The sequence below is a fragment of the Octopus bimaculoides genome, chromosome 29 (genome assembly GCF_046866305.1).
Source record: "Octopus bimaculoides isolate indiv1 chromosome 29, ASM4686630v1, whole genome shotgun sequence".
NCBI lineage: Eukaryota > Metazoa > Mollusca > Cephalopoda > Octopoda > Octopodidae > Octopus > Octopus bimaculoides.
The window spans coordinates 17,912,191-17,931,845 of record NC_142956.1 but is presented as its reverse complement, the minus strand read 5'-3'; the positions used below and the strand labels follow the sequence as shown (position 1 = coordinate 17,931,845).

The 19,655-nt window shown below is 35.8% G+C and overlaps 3 protein-coding genes across 10 annotated transcripts in view; 1 reads left to right on the top strand and 2 right to left on the bottom strand.

Moving 5' to 3' along the window:
* Positions 1 to 19,655, top strand: part of LOC106876802 (uncharacterized) — a 99,711-nt gene that overhangs the window by 30,870 nt on the left and 49,186 nt on the right. For 2 of the 7 annotated variants that reach the window (XM_089344971.1, XM_052977913.2), the window contains exon 2: positions 16,895 to 17,411. The exons of 3 other annotated variants lie outside the window; for them this stretch is intronic. The gene's annotated coding sequence lies outside the window, so the exon portion shown is untranslated. Of the gene's footprint in view, positions 1 to 14,433; positions 14,622 to 16,693; positions 17,412 to 19,655 lie in introns of those variants that run through there. 2 more of the 7 variants (XM_089344972.1, XR_016238924.1) reach the window with 2 other exon arrangements.
* Positions 1,000 to 3,617, bottom strand: LOC106873436 (uncharacterized). The gene is made up of 2 exons (XM_014920792.3): positions 3,527 to 3,617; positions 1,000 to 3,231 (listed from the first exon to the last, which is right to left on the bottom strand). The coding sequence occupies exon 2, from the start codon at positions 2,828 to 2,830 to the stop codon at positions 1,751 to 1,753; it is 1,080 nt and encodes a 359-aa protein (XP_014776278.1). The 5' UTR covers positions 2,831 to 3,231; positions 3,527 to 3,617; the 3' UTR covers positions 1,000 to 1,750.
* On the bottom strand, positions 8,798 to 18,855 carry LOC106873428 (uncharacterized). Of its 2 annotated transcripts, none has more exons than XM_089344939.1 (2): positions 17,466 to 18,855; positions 8,798 to 11,594 (listed from the first exon to the last, which is right to left on the bottom strand). In XM_089344939.1, the coding sequence occupies exons 1-2, from the start codon at positions 18,432 to 18,434 to the stop codon at positions 9,471 to 9,473; spliced, it is 3,093 nt and encodes a 1,030-aa protein (XP_089201065.1). In that variant the 5' UTR covers positions 18,435 to 18,855; the 3' UTR covers positions 8,798 to 9,470. The 2 variants fall into 2 exon arrangements, with proteins under 2 accessions (XP_089201065.1, XP_089201063.1); XM_089344937.1 differs by lacking the exon at positions 17,466 to 18,855 and adding an exon at positions 14,018 to 14,396 and having other exon boundaries at positions 8,798 to 12,142.

The following is a 19,655-nucleotide window of genomic DNA, read 5'->3' as shown; positions in this document are numbered from 1 at the left end:
TGTGTACCTAATGTTAATAACATTTTGTTGATTACAAAGCAAATGCTACCAATTTTTTTCCTTTTTAATTGCTTCAAAATAAACTTAGAAATATAATACGGAATTTTTAAACCATGCATTGTAAAGATTATCTAGACGAAATTATATTTTATTAATGATACTTATAATAAAAGATGCAAAACTAGAACTGGAATGAAGAAAACGAAGGATCGATAACCAGTTAAAATATAGTAACGTTTTCGCAAAAGAATCAGTGCTGGATATAATTTCTGTAGAAATAACCTTAACAAAATGATGTCTGAATACTTTATATCGCTTTCTCTTCGATACTCCTCTCCAACGTTTGGTAGCCGTAATAAATAAATATAGTCTTGAGATTTTGGCTCAGGGCTAGCAATTTCGGAGCAAAGTGTTTATAGCGTACTATAGTTTCAGGTTTAACTCAACAAATCTAATGAATTAATTGCGATAATTAATCTAATTTAAATTTTTGAGTGCAACTCTCACCAGCACTATTTCCACATTTTCCCAAAAACAAGAATTTAAAAAATTATTACTTTGTCTTCAGCCATTCAAAATCCGGCTACATTCGGGCAAGACAGATATAAATGATTTTAAAATTACGATGAGGATCGTACTCAAAAATTTAATTTAAATTAATTTTTGTAATTAATTTATTTGATTTCTCGAGTTACACCCGGAAGTATAGTACGTTATTAACTCACAGTAATTTAAAAATTATTTATATTTGTCTTGCCCGAATACAGCTGAATTTCAAATCTAGGAAATATATAGAAGCTTAATGGAAACATTTATTTTTCAACGTTAGGAGACAGATAGTATCTATCTTCCTCCCTTCTCTTTATATATATATATACACACACACATATATAGACAATTGTATTTTGCCGCCAGGCTTACGCATGTTGAAATTCATTAAGGAAGTCTGTTTTCTTATCCTCGTGTTTTGATATATACATATAATATACAAGAAACACATTAAAATTTCAAACAAATTTATTTTAATACGGTGTAGGACTGCCTTTGGCAGTAATTACAACTTGAATTCTATGAGCTATTGATTTTTACAAAGATTAAATTGTTTCCAAAGGAATTTTTGTCCATACTTCAGCTAAAACAGTCTCCAGTTCTGGTAGTGATGATGTTGGAGGATATTGACTCCTTACTTGTTTTTCTAAAATGCACCATAAATGTTCAATAATACTGAGATCTGGGTGGTGTGGTGGCCAGATATGATGTTCAACTTCACTAGAGTGTTCTTCGTGTCATTCAGCAACAACTTTAGCTGTGTGAATTGGTGCATTAGCATCCTGAAGGATGATTGTCTTTCCCTCTGGAAAGATTTCCGCAACCATAAGATGAATCTGATCAGATAAAATGCTTAAATAGTCTTGACTATTAACTCTGCCATGAAGGGAAACCATTGGGCCGGCAGATTTCCAAGATATAGTCCCCACCCCAGATCATCTGTACTGGAGAATACCTGCCCACCACAACGAATTGAGGTCCTGATACCAAGGTGTTATGTAAAAAGCACTCGTGATGGGGCTGTGTCTGAATCACCCAGTACACTCTGTACAGTGGTTGGCATTAGGAAAGTTATCCAGGCATAGAAACCAAGCCAAAACAGACTATGGAACCTGGTGCATCCCCTAACCTCGTCAGTTCCTGCCAAGCCATACAACCCATTGAAAACAGACGTTAAATGTTGATGATGAAAATGATAATGTCACAATGAGGTTTCCTCTCCATTATGAATGAGTTTGTGTTTAGTCAAAGTGCCATTCACAGCAAACGATTTACCACAAATATCACAGTGATATGGTTTCTCACCTGTATGTATGTATTTGTGCTTAGTTAAGAGACTACTTCTAGAGAACGATTTACCACAGACATCACAGTGATATGGCTTCTCTCCCGTGTGAATGTGTTTGTGCATAGTCAAGATACTACTTCTAGAGAATGACTCGCCACATATATCACAGCAATATGGCTTCTCTCCTGTGTGAATACGTTTGTGATTTACCAAATTATTTCTGCTAGACAATGATTTACCACATATATCACAATGATGGAGTTTATCTCCTGTGTGAAGATATTTATGATGGATTAAATTACTTGTCTGAGAGAATTTTTTACCACATATATCACAGTGATACGGTTTTTCTCCAGTATGAATGCGCCTGTGAGCAATCAAGAGACCATTAGTAGTGAACGATTTACCACAGATCTCACAGTGATATGGCTTATCACCTGTATGAATACGTGTGTGTGTAGTTAAACTACATTTCTGAGAGAATGACTTACCACAGATATCACAGTGATATGGTTTCTCGCCTGTGTGAGAGTATCTATGTGTGATTAAGCTACTCCTTACAGTGAATGACTTATCACATATATCACAGCAGTATGGTTTTTCTCCTGTGTGGATGCGTTTATGAGCTATTAAGACACTAATTACTGCAAATGATTTCCCACAGATATCACAGTGATGTGGTTTCTCACCTGTATGAATGTGTTTGTGAGTAGTTAAGATACTTTTTTGAGAGAATGACTTACCACAGATATCACAGTGATATGGTTTCTCACCTGTATGAGAGTAATTATGTCTAATTAAATTACTCTTTACTGTAAATGACTCGCCACATATATCACAGCGATATGGTTTCTCTCGAGTAGAAATGCATTTATGAGTAGTTATGTTATCTCTCTGAGAGAAAGACGTTTTGCAGATATCACAATGATATAATTTTTCTCTTTCTTTTGTCATCTCTTCAGGAAATAAGCCATCCTTTCTCACATAACTCATTGTTCTGTAATGTTTCTGATACTACCACAATAAATATATTTTTTTCTTGTGTTTTTATATCTGAAGGTTACAAATTTCCTTGTAAATGTAATATATCGTTATTCATCTCAGTTCAGAACAAAGTATTTCACAGTTATTCATCACAGATATATTATATAAACATGTTTATATCTATTGTGTTTCTTTTTATATCTGAAGGTTACAAATTTCCTTGTAAATGTAATATATCGCTATTTATCTCAGTTCAGAACAAAGTATTTCACAGTTATTCATCACAGATATATTATATAAACATGTTTATATCTATTATTGACAACATCTTCCTTTCGTCTTTAAAAGATTATTGATATTCATGATGTATCTCAAGTAGAAATCCATTCATGCCACACACGTCTGATGTTCTGAAATGATATAAGACAGAGAAAATAGTTAGAAAGGAGAGATTCAATAATAGAGATGTTAGTATCTTATGTATAAAAGGCAGATTTTCTGTGTGTGTACGTTTAAAATTCATACTTGCAAGCGGAATAACGACCTCCGATACAAAACAGAAGGGACTACAGAGAAACAGCATGTTACATTCACCTGATTTTATAAATTGTCATTTTATGCGACTACCATCATCAATTAAACTGAATTAATTACTGTATATTTCATACACATAAAAAAGCAAAACATTCAGAGATTTCAACTTACCTGGTGTTTTACAGATATCGGGTTTTCATATGAAATATCTTTAATTATTTTAAGAGGCGATTTCACAAGAAATTAAATCTTGAAGCATTTCAAAAAACCGACATGGCAAACAGCGAAACGAAAAACCTTCTAGGTGTTTTGTACATTTGTGTCATCAATCTTTTGTTGTTTACAGATATAATGTTACCGATTTGTTTTTTGGGTTTTTTTTTCCTTTTTAAGAGTTTCAAATTACATTTAGAAATATAATACAGAGTTTTTTTAAACCATGTACTGTAAAGATTATCTGGATAAAATTATATTTTATGGGTGGGAAGATGCAAAACTAGAACTGGAATGGGGAAACGAAAGATCGGTATCTTGTCAAAACAGAACGTAGATTATTTGGAATAGAATAAAAAAGAATTAAATTAAAGTTACGTGACTTAAATTTATCCCAAAATTCCACTGAAGCATCTAATATAGTAGATCATTTTTAATATAATGATTCTGTGGTATTTTAAAATTTGGTCAAATTAAAATTTTCATCATCATGTTTAATAGTAGATGTAGATTTTGTTACGTTTCGAATTTCGTCAGATTATTATTTAAAAAGAGAAATGTTGTTTTGAAATGCTGAGGATTAAATGAATTATAAAGTTACAAGCTAAAAGTTATGTTATTTTAGCCAATCAAAAGCCTACATTGGCGGCATATCATCTGTGCCGATCAGAACACACACGAAGCGTTTATATGGTCTCCCGATCCGCTAGAAATAGCGGGTTAGATAACTATACAGTGAACCTTGGTTTACGAATTTTCATCTTTCCTGTAGACCTTTTCTCATCTGAAATGTTCGTAAACCGAAAAAACTTTCTCAGTGTGGCTGTGTGGTAAGAATCTTGCTTCACAACCATACGGTACTTGGTTCAGTCTCACTGCATAACAGCTTGTGGAAGTGTCACGTACAACAGCCTAGGGCCAACAAGCCTTGTGAGTGGATTTCGTTGACGGAAACTGAAAGAAGCCCGTCGTGTGTGTATCTGTGTCATTGTTTGTGCCCCATCATCGCTTGACAATCTGTAATGGTTACGGTGTATCAGAATGTGGTGAGGTAAACAGATACGATAGGCATTTGCATGCCTTCGAAATGAACAATTGACCGACGTCGATTTATAGATAACATAATTTATTTACGGGACTTGCATTTGCTGTTGTTATGCACAGTTTTTCACAACATTAATCTGTTGCCAGTGGAGGCGCAATGGCCCAGTGGTTAGGGCAGCGGACTCGCGGGTTCGATTCCCAGACCGGGCGTTGTGAGTGTTTATTGAGCGAAAACACCTAAAAGCTTCACGAGGTTCCGGCAGGGGATGGTGGTGAACCCTGCTGTACTCTTTCGCCCCAACTTTCTCTCACTCTTTCTTCCTGTTCCTGTTGTGCCTGTAATTCAAAGGGTCAGCCTTGTCACACTCTGTGTTACGCTGAATATCCCCGAGAACTACGTTAAGGATACGCGTGTTTGTGGAGTGCTCAGCCACTTGCACGTTAATTTCACGAGCAGGCTGTTCCGTTGATCGGATCAACTGGAACCCACGACGTCGTAAGCGACGGAGTGCCAACAACAACAATCTTTTGTCAACTGCTACGAGTTAAGAGGAATAAAAACAGGGTTCATCTGTGGATATGATGTGGTAGGACAGAATATGTTTTGTGTCAGTCGTTCATCTGAGGAAGTGTCCCGATCCTTTTTTTCTTTTCCTTTATTGCCCACAAGGGGCTTAACATAGAGGAGACAAACAAGGGATTAAGTCGATTACATCGATCCCAGTGCGTAACTGGTACTTAATTTATCAACTCCGAAAGGATGAAAAGCAAAAAGTCGACCTCGGCAGAATTTGAAACTGAAAGATGTCCATAGTGTGTGTGTGTGTGTGTGTGTATGTGTGTGTATGTGGTGCATTTGTGTTTGTTCCCCTTCACTGCTTGATACTAGGTGTTGGTTTGTTAACATCCTTATAGCTCAGCAGTTTGGCAACAGTAACCAATAGAAATAGGTGCCTGGTTTCAAAATAAGTATTGAGATTACTTCATTGAAATAAATCCCTCGAACGTGACGCCCCCAGCATGGCTGCAGTCCATGAAATGAGTAAACGATCAGAACCTCACATTACTAAGGTTCAATCTGAAATCTTTTTGGAAATGTTTCCTCATCAGATGACAGTGATTCAACAGCAGGCCTGTGGAATGAATCAGAAGAGGAGGGATCAGGTTTCGATATCAGAAGGGAGCAAGCCACTGTCTTCACCATCACTGGAGATGCTCTCCATAAAATAATTTTTGTGGCCAGAGCTGGTGACATGTAAAAGACACCCAGAGTATTCTGTACAGTGGTTGCTGTTGGGAGGGGCATCCAGCCATAGAAACCATGCCACAAAAGACAACAGGGGCCTGGTGCAGCTCTCTGGCTGACCAGATCCAGACATGGAAAATGGATGCTAAATGATGATATATATATATATCCATATATATATATTAGGGACAAAATCCAAAATTACAGGTAAAAACTCAATTAAAATCAATTTATCATCATCATCATTTAACGTCCGCTTTCCATGCTAGCATGGGTTGGACGATTTGACTGAGGACTGGTGAAACCGGATGGCAACACCAGGCTCCAATCTAATTTGGCAGAGTTTCTACAGCTGGATGCCCTTCCTAACGCCAACCACTCAGAGAGTGTAGTGAGTGCTTTTATGTGTCACCCGCACGAAAACGGCCACGCTCGAAATGGTGTCTTTTATGTGCCACCCGCACAAGAGCCAGTCCAGGGGCACTGGCAACGATCTCGCTCGAAAACCCTACAAGGCCAGTCAGGCGGTACTGGCAACGGTCACGCTCAGGATGGTACATCTTATGTGCCACCCACACAAGAGCCAGTCCAGGGGCCCTGGCAACGATCTCACTTGGCTTGCCGGGTCTTCTCACGCACAGCACATTTCCAAAGGTCTCGGTCAGTAGTCATCGCCTCGGTGAGGCCCAAATTTCGAAGGTCTTGCCTCACCACCTCAGCCCAGGTCTTCCTGGGCCTACCTCTTCCACGGGTTCCCTCAAATGTTAGGGAGTGGCACTTTTTCACGCAGCTATCCTCCTCCATTCTCACCACATGTCCAAACCAGCGCAATCGTCTCTCTTGCACACCACTACTGATGCTTCTTATGTTCAGCTTTTCTCTCAAGATACTTACACTCTGACGGGTATGTACATTTACATTACACATCCAGCGGAGCATACTGGCTTCATTCCTTGCGAGCTTACGCATGTCCTCATCAGTCACAGCCCATGTTTCACTGCCATGTAGCATGGCTGTTCATACACATGCGTCATACAGTCTGGCTTTTACTCTGAGTGAGAGTCCCTTTGTCGCCAGCAGAGGTAAGAGCTCTCTAAACTTGGCCCAGGCTATTCTTATTCTAGCAGTTACACTTTCAGCACACCCACCCCCACTACTAACATGGTCACCCAGATAGCGGAAGCTATCGACTACCTCTAGTTTTTCTCCCTGGAATGAGATAGAAGTTGTTTCCTGTTTGTTTACAGTCTTTATTGCACCTGAACATCTGCCACATACAAAAACTAACTTCGTAGTTAATCTGCCTTTGATATTGCTGCACCTCTTATGTGTCCATAGCTTGCACCGGGTACATCTTATAGAGTTACTACCTACTCCTTTACTGCATACTGAGCAGGGCCATCTACCTGAAGGGGTTTGTGTTTTATCTACCATCCTACTTATTAGGATTTTGGTTTTAGCTAGGTTGACTCTAAGGCCCTTCGATTCTAGTCCTTGCTTCCACACCTCAAACTTCTCTAGTTCTGATAGTGACTGCGCAATTTGTGCAAGGTCATCAGCATAGAGGAGCTCCCAGGGGCAACCTGTCTTGAATTCCTGTGATCGCCTGGAGGACTATGATAAATAGGAGGGGGCTGAGGACGGAACCTTGGTGGACCCCTACCTCTACCCGGAATTCAATACTGTACTCATTTCCAACCCTCACCTTACTGACAGCATCTCTGTACATGGCTCGCACAGCTCTCACTAACCATTCTTCTATCCCAAGTTTCCTCATTGACCACCAGATAAGGGATCGGGGGACCCTGTCAAAGGCTTTCTCCATGTCAACGAAGGCCAGGTACAGAGGTTTATCCTTGGCTAGATATTTCTCCTGCAGCTGTCTCACTAGAAATATGGCATCAGTGGTGCTTTTACCTGGCACGAACCCAAACTGCATCTCATCTAAATTGATTCGCTCCCTAATTAGTTGGGCTATGACCCTCTCCGTAACTTTCATAACCTGATCTAACAGCTTGATGCCTCTGTAATTATTAGTATAGCTTGATGCCTCTGTAAAAAAATTAAAATTAAATTGAGCTTTATAGATAAAATATATAGTTTTAGGGAAAATAACCAAGTTTCAAGAACTCATCGATGAAAATCCACTATCACATATAGAAAAATTAATAATTAAAAGCACAATAAATTTATCCTATGATGTTTACTTTGTTTTATATTATACTCATTTATTGTGCTTTTAATTATTAATTTTTCTATATGTGATAGTGGATTTTCATCGATGAGTTCTTGAAACTTGGTTATTTTCCCTAAAACTATATATTTTATATATATATAAATTTAGTAAATGGAGTAAAACACATATGTAAACTGCATACTTTAGCATATGCGTTTTACACCATTTACTAAATTTATATCTACTCAAGTACCCAAAATAACAAGGAGTTTCTACCTCATGAACAGGAGTTGCACCACAGTCATTTTGTGATCGTTGCTACCCTGGTATCTATTAACCAATTTATTTTGTCCGAGTTATTTATTAACTAGGAGAAAATAAATACATATAATATATATATATATACATGCCATGATAGATCGCTGACCACTACAGCTATATTTTTTTTCTCTCCTTGTTTCTTTCTGTTGAAGAGCGTAGGCTCGAAACGTTAAAGACATTCTTTATTCCCGAGCGTTATACTATAATACATCCATTTGTTGTTTACACCACCTGTCTTCGTCTGTTGTTTTTTTAGTAAATTCTCCCATATATATGTATGTATGTATGTATACATGATGGGCTTCTCTCAGTTTCCATCCACTAAATTCCTTCACAAAACTTTGGTCAGTCTGATGTTAAATTACGAGGACACACACACATATATATATATATATATATATATATTAGGTATTATTAATAAGTTAGAAAGCAGAGAGATCTATTGGATATAAATTATTTTATTAATTTATTAATATCATCACCTACAACTGTTTCATTTTACAACCATAATTGAAATTAAAAAACATATATAAATATACATAATCTTGCATCTTAAAACCGTGGTGGAAAACCGTTGGGGTGCACAAAAGGACAGTATAAAGAGAAGATCATGGTCTATTGGAATACTCCAATGTGTATATATGTGTGTATATATGCTTTATTTTTATGAGGTGGTCATGAAAGTTCTTGCAGTTTTTGAGTAGTTAAGTGTTCTTTTTGAGAAAATGACTTACCACAGATATTAGAGATGTGGTTTCTCACCAGTATGAATGTGTTTGTGAGTAGCTAATACGTTGTTTAGACCAGGGGTTTCCAAACTGTGGTCCGCAAGGACAAGACAGGGGGTCCATGGACAGCAAATACTTTTTATGGGCAATTTGATTTTATATGTTTTTTAATCGAAATCTTTTAATTGACAATAAACCTATTTGTTAAATATTGTTAAGTAAACAAATGTAAAAATATGTTATTTTAAGCAAATATTTATGTATAAATTTCATAAGCGACTATAAGGGGGTCCCTAAGGTAAAGCCTGAAATATAAAGGGGTCCGCAAGTCAAAAAGTTTGAAAACCCCTGGTTTAGATGAAATGATTTACCACAGATATCACAGTGTTATGATTTCTCACCTGTATGCATACTTTTGTGAGAAGTTAAGTTACTCTTTCGAGAAAATGACTTACTACAAATATCACAGTGATAAGGTTTCTCTCCTGTATGAATGCGTTTGTGTATAGTTACGTGATGACTTACATTGAATGATTTACCACAAATATTACAGTGATATGGCTTCTCTCCTGTATGAATGCGCTTGTGCCTAATTAAACGATTATTTACACTGAATGATTTACCACAGATATCACAGCAATATGGCTTCTCTCCTGTATGAATACGTTTGTGATTTACCAAATTATTTCTGCTAGACAATGATTTACCACATATATCACAATGATGGGGTTTCTCTCCTGTGTGAACACGTTTATGTCGAATTAAATTACCAGTTTGAGAGAATTTTTTACCACATATATCACAGTGATACGGTTTTTCTCCAGTCTGAAAGCACTTGTGAACAATCAAGAGACCATTAGTAGTGAACGATATACCACAGATATCACAGTGATATGGCTTATCACCCGTATGAATACGTGTGTGAGTAGTTAAAGTACTTTTCTGAGAGAATGACTTACCACAGACATCACAGTGATATGGTTTCTCGCCTGTGTGGGCGTATCTATGTCTGATAAAGCTACTCCTTACAGTGAATGACTTATCACATATATCACAGCAGTATGGTTTTTCTCCTGTGTGGATGCGTTTATGAGCTATTAAGACACTAATTACTGCAAATGATTTCCCACAGATATCACAGTGATGTGGTTTCTCACCTGTATGAATGTGTTTGTGAGTAGTTAAGATACTTTTTTGAGAGAATGACTTACCACAGATATCACAGTGATATGGTTTCTCACCTGTATGAATGTGTTTGTGAGTAGTTAAACTACCTTTCTGAGAGAATGACATACCACAGACATCACAGTGATGTGGTTTCTCACCTGTATGAATGTGTTTGTGAGTAGTTAAACTACCTTTGTGAGAGAACGACATACCACAGACATCACAGTGATATGGTTTCTCACCTGTATGCATACTTTTGTGAGAAGTTAAGTTACTCTTTCGAGAAAATGACTTACTGCAAATATTACAGTGATAAGGTTTCTCTCCTGTATGAATGCGTTTGTGCATAGTTAAGTGATGACTTACACTGAATGATTTACCACAGATATCACAGCAATATGGCTTCTCTCCTGTATGAATACGTTTGTGATTTGCCAAATTATCTCTGCTAGACAATGATTTACCACATATATCACAATGATGGGGTTTCTCTCCTGTGTGAACACGTTTATGTTGAATTAAATTACTTGTTTGAGAGAATTTTTTACCACATATATCACAGTGATACGGTTTTTCTCCATTCTGAAAGCACTTGTGAACAAGCAAGAGACCATTAGTAGTGAACGATTTACCACAGATCTCACAGTGATATGGCTTATCACCTGTATGAATACGTGTGTGAGTAGTTAAACTACCTTTCTGAGAGAATGACTTACCACAGACATCACAGTGATATGGTTTTTCTCCTGTGTGAATGCGTTTATGAGTTTTTAAGGCATGAATTGCTGTAAATGACTTACCACAGATATCACAGTCATGTGGTTTCTCACCTGTATGAAGACGTTTATGATAAATTAAACCATTCATCTTAGTGAATGTTTTACCACAAATATTACAGAGATAGGATTTTTCTCCTGTATGAATGCGTTTGTGCAGAGTTAAATGACTAGTTTCACTGAATGATTTACCACAGATATCACAGTGATGTGGCTTCTCTCCTGTGTGAATACGTTTGTGATTTGCCAAACTATTTCTGGTAGACAATGATTTACCACATATATCACAATGATGGGGTTTCTCTCCTGTGTGAACACGTTCATGTTGAATGAAATTACTTGCCCGAGCAAATTTTTTACCACATATATCACAGTGATATGGTTTTTCTCCGGTATGAACACGCTTGTGAATAATCATGATATCATTTGTAGTGAATGACCCACCACAGATATCACATTGATATGGTTTCTCACCTGTATGAATACGTGTGTGAGTAGTTAAACTACCTTTCTGAGAGAATGACTTACCACAGACATCACAGTGGTATGGTTTCTCACCTGTATGAATGTATTTATGTCTAATTAAGTTACTCTTTAGAGTGAATGGCTTACCACATATATCACAGCAGTATGGTTTCTCTCGAGTAGAAATGCATTTATGAGAGGTTAGGTTCCCTCTCGAAGAGAAAAACTTTTTGCAGATATCACAATGATATGATAATTTTTCGCTTTTTTTCGTCATCTCTTCACAAAACAAACCATCCTTTATATTTCTCACATAACTCATTGCTCTATATGTTTCTGATACTACCACAATAAATATATATTTGTCTTGTGTTTATTTTTTTATATATTTGCAGTGACTTAGTCAGTATCTGAAGATTACAGACTTCCTTGTAAATATATCCTTGTTCAATTAGAATATGAAATACTTGTGTAAATATTCCAGAGAGTGAGAAAAAGAAATATTGCTATCAATCTCAGTTCAGAACAAAGTATTTCAGTTATTCATCATATTTATATTATGTAAACACCTTCCATTATTCTTTCAAAGATTATTAATATTCATGATGTATCTTTAGTAAAAATCCATTCATGCAACAGACGTCTGAGATTCTGAAATGATATAGAAACAATATAAAATTGAGAAAATAGTTAAAAAGGAGAGATTCAGTAATAGGAAAGCTTAGTATATTTTTGTGAGGATAAGCTGTGGAGATAAATATTTACAAAGAGTCCTTTCTTATTTTGTCATTGAAATTATATTCTACAACCCTGAATAATCTCTACATATTCATAGACTTCAGCTCCTCCACCTTCAGATATTATGTAACATTTTAAACTACACAACAATCATCATTTAACGCCCATTTTCTACGCTGACATGGGTTGGGCTGCTTGAGAGGAGCTAGCTTTGTGCCACCGTAGTTTTATCTTTAGAAACGTAATTTAGTCACTGTTGTTCAGCCCTATGCTTGTCCGGATGGAGTAGGTCTATGACCAATGGCATTCCAGACATGACTATCCTACCTTTGCCTCAGCCTTCGTATAACCAGATCTGTAATCTTCCAGTTTGGGGGGGGGGGGGAGTAAATAAAAATACAAGGGAAATAACTTAAGGTCTTACTAGTATTATCCGTACTCTCCTCACCCCACCCGTTCGCGAGCGCGCATTCTTCATATTGTTTTACACCTATTACACTAATTTATTTTTTTATTTTTGAGCTCGAGTCAAATGCTTTAGTTTGACTTATTTCCCTATACTGGAAGATTACCATAAGTTGTGCAGCCGGTACAATGATATTCAATCACGTGTGTGATTTATATATAAACAGCTAACTTCAATCACGTGTGTGATTTTATTTATAAACAGCTAAAAAAAAAAACCATTTCAGAGTAGTACGGATAATACTAGTAAGACGTTAAGTTATTTCCCTTTTACCCCCCCCCCACCAGATCTATATTATTTTTCAAGCTAATTCGTAATTTTCACGATCAAAAGCAGCAGTTTCAGGAAAACGCTTTTACTGTCGACCAACCTTCGAGATGATGCACCCGAGAGTGGTCCAATGCTAAAATTAAAAAAGAATTCGGTAAAGAGTGGAACTTTTAGAACTTATGGGCGTGTAAAATTATTAAAAAAAATTCTTCTCATAATTTTATGAATTTCCGCGTGTAAAACGTAGCTTCGCAAAGAACTTCCTGAAAATTCCAAAAAATAAAGTTATGTGTGGATTGTGCATTTGTTCATGAAATTTGTTTTACTGTAGTTTTAGGGTTAGGGTTAGGGTAGAGATGGACTATATGTAATCTGAACCTTTCCCCCCCTTATTTATTAATTTTTTTTACGGAATCCCACGTTTTAGGCTATGGAGATTCCGATTTTGAAAAAAAAATTTTTGAAAACTTCCCCCCCCCCCCCACCAAGCAGGCTATTTACATGCTAGAAATAACAGCCAAATCTCACAAGACTAGTGTTAGGGTTACCATTGGATCTATATAAAAACCGGCGGGGGGTCGAAATTTTGAAATTGAGATTTTTGAAAATTTTTTTCCAGAATCGGATTCTCCATGGTCTGAAACATAGGATTCCGTAAAAAAATTTAAAAGCGGGGGGTATACCCAGATTACATATACTCCATCTCCACCATTTGTGTTTTATGATGTTGGAAGACTGTTGGTTATTTTCCGGTGCTATAAACGGAACATATCTAGTACTGTAGTCCTCTTTGTCAACACAAATAGCCGACAAATATGTGGCTAGTGATAATCGTTACAATAAAACAATACACAACTTTTAACGAACACAATTTGCAAGCGAAATAACGACCTCCGATACAAAACGGAACTACAAAGAAACAGCATGTTACATTCACCTGATTTTATAAATTAATTGTCATTTTATGCGACTACCATCATCAATTAAACTGAATTAACTACTGTATATTTCATACACATAAAAAAGCAAAACATTCAGAGATTTCAACTTACCTGGTGTTTTACAGAAATCGGGTTTTCATATGAAATATCTTTAATTATTTGAAGAGGCGATTTCACAAGAAATTAAATCTAGAAGCATTTCAAAAAACCGACATGGCAAACAGCGAAACGAACTAACAATATGGAGAGTGTTGTATATTGGTGACATTAATCTTTTGAGTTTTTGGTGATCTTTCGATATGAGAACCGTGTATTTTTGTTTATGTTTCTGAAGAAGATCGTCGCTTTCCGTAAAAATTAAATTTTTTTTTTTTTTTTTACGTATGAGGGGAAAAGCGGATCTTTTGAAATCGGCGTGAATGCGAAAGAGACGGAGTGCGCGATTGGATGGAGGAAGTTGTGTGTGTGTGTTTGATGGGATGCGCGAGACAGGAAGTCTGGTGTGTAGGTGAAGTACTTTTGTTAGTGTGGGTGAAGAGACAAAAAGAGTAATGTTACTGGTGTATATATATATATATATATATATATGTAACGTTTGGTTGTTAGTGTCGGAGGTTACCAATTGTAACGGTTATAAGATGAACGATGAAGAGTGATCGAAGTTGTAAAGAAATATTTATTTACCGTTACGTTAATAAATGCCATACCAAGACGGGTAGGTTAGTGTAATAGTATAACACAGTTCGTAAAGCATGCAAGGTAAAGAAAGTTAATTTCGGCCTGTATATGTGTGTACACGATCTTGTAGTAGTAAACAGATAAAGATAGGGTAAGGTTACCGAGAAAAGGGAATGAGCTAGTCAAAGCTGTATAATGTGGGACGTTGTGTCTCATAGTTGGTTTGTTGTAATCTTATTTTCTCTCTCTGGTCGTTTTGTGTTTTAGTGGCTGCCTGCTTGTGACCATGACTAGATGTCCGTTCACTAATTAATTGAGTCGTCATTAGTTGCTTCGCTCTGTTGTCTCCAAGATCCAGTCATGGAAAATGTATGTGAAATGTTGATGTCACACACACACACATATATATTATTAAGTTAGATAATGGAGACATATATTGGATATAAATTATTTTATTAATTATTTAATATCACCTACAATTGTTTCCTTTCGTATCCAAAATTAAAATTACAAAACATTTTTTAATTCAATAATTATAATAATAATCATGAATAATGCAAAATAATTAGAAATTTGATATCGTAAATTCAATTTATTCTTCAACTGGGATACAATTTTTTCTTTAATTGGAAAATCAATTCTGAATTCATAATACAAAATAATAATAATAATAAACAAAAATACAAAATTTACCACTTTTATTAAAGGAGATAAATTCTATTGCATATGTTGAAGGAAATTATCTAAGATCTTCTGGGTAAACAACATTCTTCTGTTTCCTGGTTTGGACCATAGACAAATAAGTCTTGCAAACTACCTACCCTGGAGCAACCAACAAAGTTGACCATGAGAAAAGCAAACCAGTAGATTTCAAAGAATGACCTTGACCTTTATGAATAGACACTGCAAAATGAAGTAGCACTGGGAATTGTTCGTTTGAACTGAAAGGGCATGTCTGTTGGTTTGGTTGTAGTTCTTGGAATGAAAACCTCTACTCCAGAGGCACATCCATTGATGATGGTAGCTTCTGTTACATAAGGTGATAATATCTTCACAATCAACCTGTTTCATTGCATAATTTAGGATCTAAATTTCTTAGAAACATTATTGGGATTCCTATCATCAGAAAAAGTTGATGTGGTGGAATTCCAGGTGGCTCCAGAGAATTAATGAACTCTGTTGGGTAATGGACAGCTTGATTTTCAAGGACTGACTCAACTGATTTGTACTTCATAATGACTGTTGGATTCTTATTCATTAATTCATGGTTAATTCTTGCTACTGTCTCATTTTTGGGAATATGAATTGCCCTTTCACACAACTATTTATGCGAATTATAATTATTACTTAAGTCTGGCAATGCCCTGTACTTCAATTCAGCTGGAGATTTCACCATGATAGCAATATGAGCCAAACTGATATCACCACTCCCATCAAATGGTACTTTCCCCATTTCGCAATTGGAGGAGCCAGGTTGAAAACTGTTTTGCACATTGGTCCCTATGTAACGAAGCTCACATGAAGAATTTCATTACTTAATTCCACAACTGAGAAGATTTAATGCATGATTTTATTTTATCAGATCTTGTTTGTCACAGAATGACTGGTAATGTCTGTCTGAAATCTGAAAAAACTAATGTAATTCTTTCCATGAATTTATTGTTGCCTCTGATATCCTGTAAGTTCTCACCAAGAACATCCATTGTATATGTATGTGCATGTATGCATTACATTATCTGTGTATATACATATATGGTTGTAATTGTCAGTGATTATAAAAAATATATATTAAAAAAAAAAGTAAGCAAGCAGAAATAAGGAATAAAGAATTAAAAAATGAAGCGATAAATAAATAAATTTTGCATACATGCGCTTATGTATACAGATATTTCATAAGTGTATATTCATGTGTATATGCATAAATGGATAACATTGTTGGTATTTATAAAATAAAATATAAATAAGAAGTAAGGAAAAAAAGAATGAATAAAATAAAGGTGAAATATAATTTGTTTCTTTATGCACATGCAGAATTTTATATATATATATATATATATCGATATATACATATACATGATGGGCTTCTTTCAGATTCCATCCACTAAATCCAGTTACAACACTTTGGTCAGTTTGATGCTATAGTAGAAGACACTTGCCCAAGGTACTACACATTGGGACTGAACCTCGAATCATGTGGCTGGGAAGCAAATTTATTAACACTCAGTTACGCCTATACCTATGCTTAGACATTCTACATATAAAATCGATGGAGAATAATTAGTGAGTAAAACAACTTTATTCTTCTTTCAGGTTATAAAAAATATTCACAAAATGTGATGAGGTCAGAATTCAAAAACCTCAGTCTCGCAGCTGAAATGACTAAAGATTGAGATAATGTTTTTTAGACAGACAGCTCCGACAATCGATACAGAATGGAGATTTCACACAACTAGTGATATTTTACTGTATGGATATTTATATGCCTGGTTAAGTGATTTCCTTGAGGGAATGATTTACCACAGATAGATGAAGTATTGAAGGCTGATCTCAAAATCTTGAACCTTACAAAGGAGATGACAGACGACCGAGATATGTGGTGTATTGCTGTACTGGAGAAGACCTGCCCACCACAACGGAATTGGGATCCTGATACCAAGGTGTTATGTAAAAAGCACTCGAGATGGGGCTGTGTCTGAATCACCCAGTACACTCTGTGCAGTGGTTGGCATTAGGAAAGTTATCCAGCCATAGAAACCAAGCCAAAACAGACTATGGAACCTGGTGCAGCCCCTAGCCTCGTCAGTTCCTGCCAAGCCATGGAAAACAGGTAAAAATGTTGATAAAGATGATGTCACGGTGACGTTTTCTCTCCTGTATGAATGAGTTTGTGTTTAGATAAAGTATCATTGAGAGGAAAAGATTTACCACAGATATCACAGTGATATGGTTTCTCACCTGTATGAATACGTTTGTGAGTAGTTAAGTGACCATTTTGTGTGAATGATTTACCACAGATGTTACAGAAATATGGTCTCTCACCTGTATGAATGCGTTTGTGTGTGGTTAATACATTGTTTAGAGCAAACGATTTACCACAGATATCACAGTGATATGGTTTCTTACCTGTGTGCAGACGTTTGTGAGTACTTAAGTGACCTCTTTGAGAGAATGACTTACCACAGCTATCACAGTGATATGGCTTCTCTCCTGTGTGAATACGTTTGTGTATAGTTAAACCATCACTTCCAGGGAATGATTTACCACACATATCGCAATGATAGGGTTTTTCTCCTATATGAAGACGTTTATGATGAATTAAATTATTCATCTGAGAGAATGTTTTACCACAAATATCACAGTGATACGGTTTTTCTCCAGTGTGAATGCGTTTATGAGCTGTCAAGGTACTATTTATAGCAAATGACTTACCACAGGTATCACAGTGGTATGGCTTCTTACCTGTATGGATGCGTTTATGATTAGTTAATACGTCGTTTACTGTAAATGATTTACCACAAATATCACAGTGATATGGTTTCATACCTGTATGAATACGTGTGTGAGTAGTTAAGTTACCTTTTTGAGAGAATGACTTACCACAGATATCACAGTGATATGGCTTCTCTCCTGTGTGAATGCGTTTGTGTATAGTTAAGTTACTAAATCCAGGGAATGTTTTACCACAGATATCACAGTGATATGGTTTCTCTCCAGTAGAAATGCATTTATGAGTAGTTAGGTTACCTCTCTGAGAGAAAGACTTTTTGCAGATATCACAATGGTATGATAATTTTTCTTGTTTTCTTATCATCTCTTCAGGCAATAAGCCATCCTTTCTAGCAGAAGTCATTGTTCTATACTGTTTCTGATACTACCACAATAAATATTTTATTTTTCTTGTGTTTATATATATATATATATATATATATAATAATATTAGGGACAATATTTGGTTCTTTTCCCTAAAACTATATATATATATATATAAACACACACACACTTCTATTGACTTCGCCAGTATCTGAAGGTCAGAAATTTCCTTGTAAATGTGTTTATGTTTAATTAGAATGTGAAATACTTGTGTAAATATAGAGGAAGTGAAATATTGCTATCAATCTCAGTTTAGAACAAATTATTTCACAGTTATTCATCATAGATATATAAACATGCTTTTGTCTATTATTCATAACATCTTCCTTTAGTCTTTAAAAGATTATTGATATTCATGATGTATCTCAAGTAGAAATCCATTCATGCCACAGACGTCTGATGTTCTGAAATGATATAGAAATAATATACAATAGAGAAAATAGTTAAAAAGGTGAGGTTCAGTAATAGAAATTGTTATATATATATATATATATATATATAATTTATATAAGGGCATTAACTATATAGTAATGCCTCACGCTTAGATGGACTAAAAAAGTCAAAAACTACCAAAAAATAAGCAACATATTTACCGAAAGCGAGGTAATGCAACTTTCAAAAATTAATCTCTTAAAAACATTTAACTGTTTTTAAGAGATTAATTAAGTGAAATGTTTTTAAGAGATTCATTTTTGAAAGTTGCATTCCCTCGCTTTCGGTAAATATGTTGCTTATTTTCTGGTAGTTTTTGACTTTTTTAGTCCCTCTAAGCGTGAGGCATTACTATATAGTTAATGCCCTTATTTAAATTATATATTTATGGGGAAAAAAACGATGAGTTTTTTTTGCTTATGGGTTTTTTCACGCTGGCTACTTGATAAATTCTTATAAAGATTTTATCCTATATTATATCATATATATATATATATATATATGAGAAAAACAAATGCAGGGAGGAAATGCCAATGGAACGAGATGTCTGGCGGTATGAAGTTCTTTAGAAGACCCGCACATAACAGTGCAATTGAGTTCTAGAAGCAGTGTGTTTCACCCATTTTTAACAAGAAAACTTCTCACATATTCTACCAAGCTACGTCTCTATATCTCTTCGCTTCCTCACATTTCCGCTTCATTCCCCATGCTTGCCTCCCGCTCCCCAATCCTGTCCTCCTGGCACTGTGCCACTGTATCATTGTTCTCG

What these genes read in the sequence shown, in the direction of transcription:
- LOC106873436 (XM_014920792.3), bottom strand. Translation starts at nt 2,830, where the DNA reads ATGAGTTATGTGAGAAAGGATGGCTTATTTCCTGAAGAGATGACAAAA.
- LOC106873428 (XM_089344939.1), bottom strand. Translation starts at nt 18,434, where the DNA reads ATGACTTCTGCTAGAAAGGATGGCTTATTGCCTGAAGAGATGATAAGA. An exon ending in CTTTATCTAAACACAAACTC is followed by an intron (nt 11,595 to 17,465) that starts ATTCATACAGGA and finishes AGACATAAATAC; the next exon opens with ATTCATACAGGTGAGAAACC.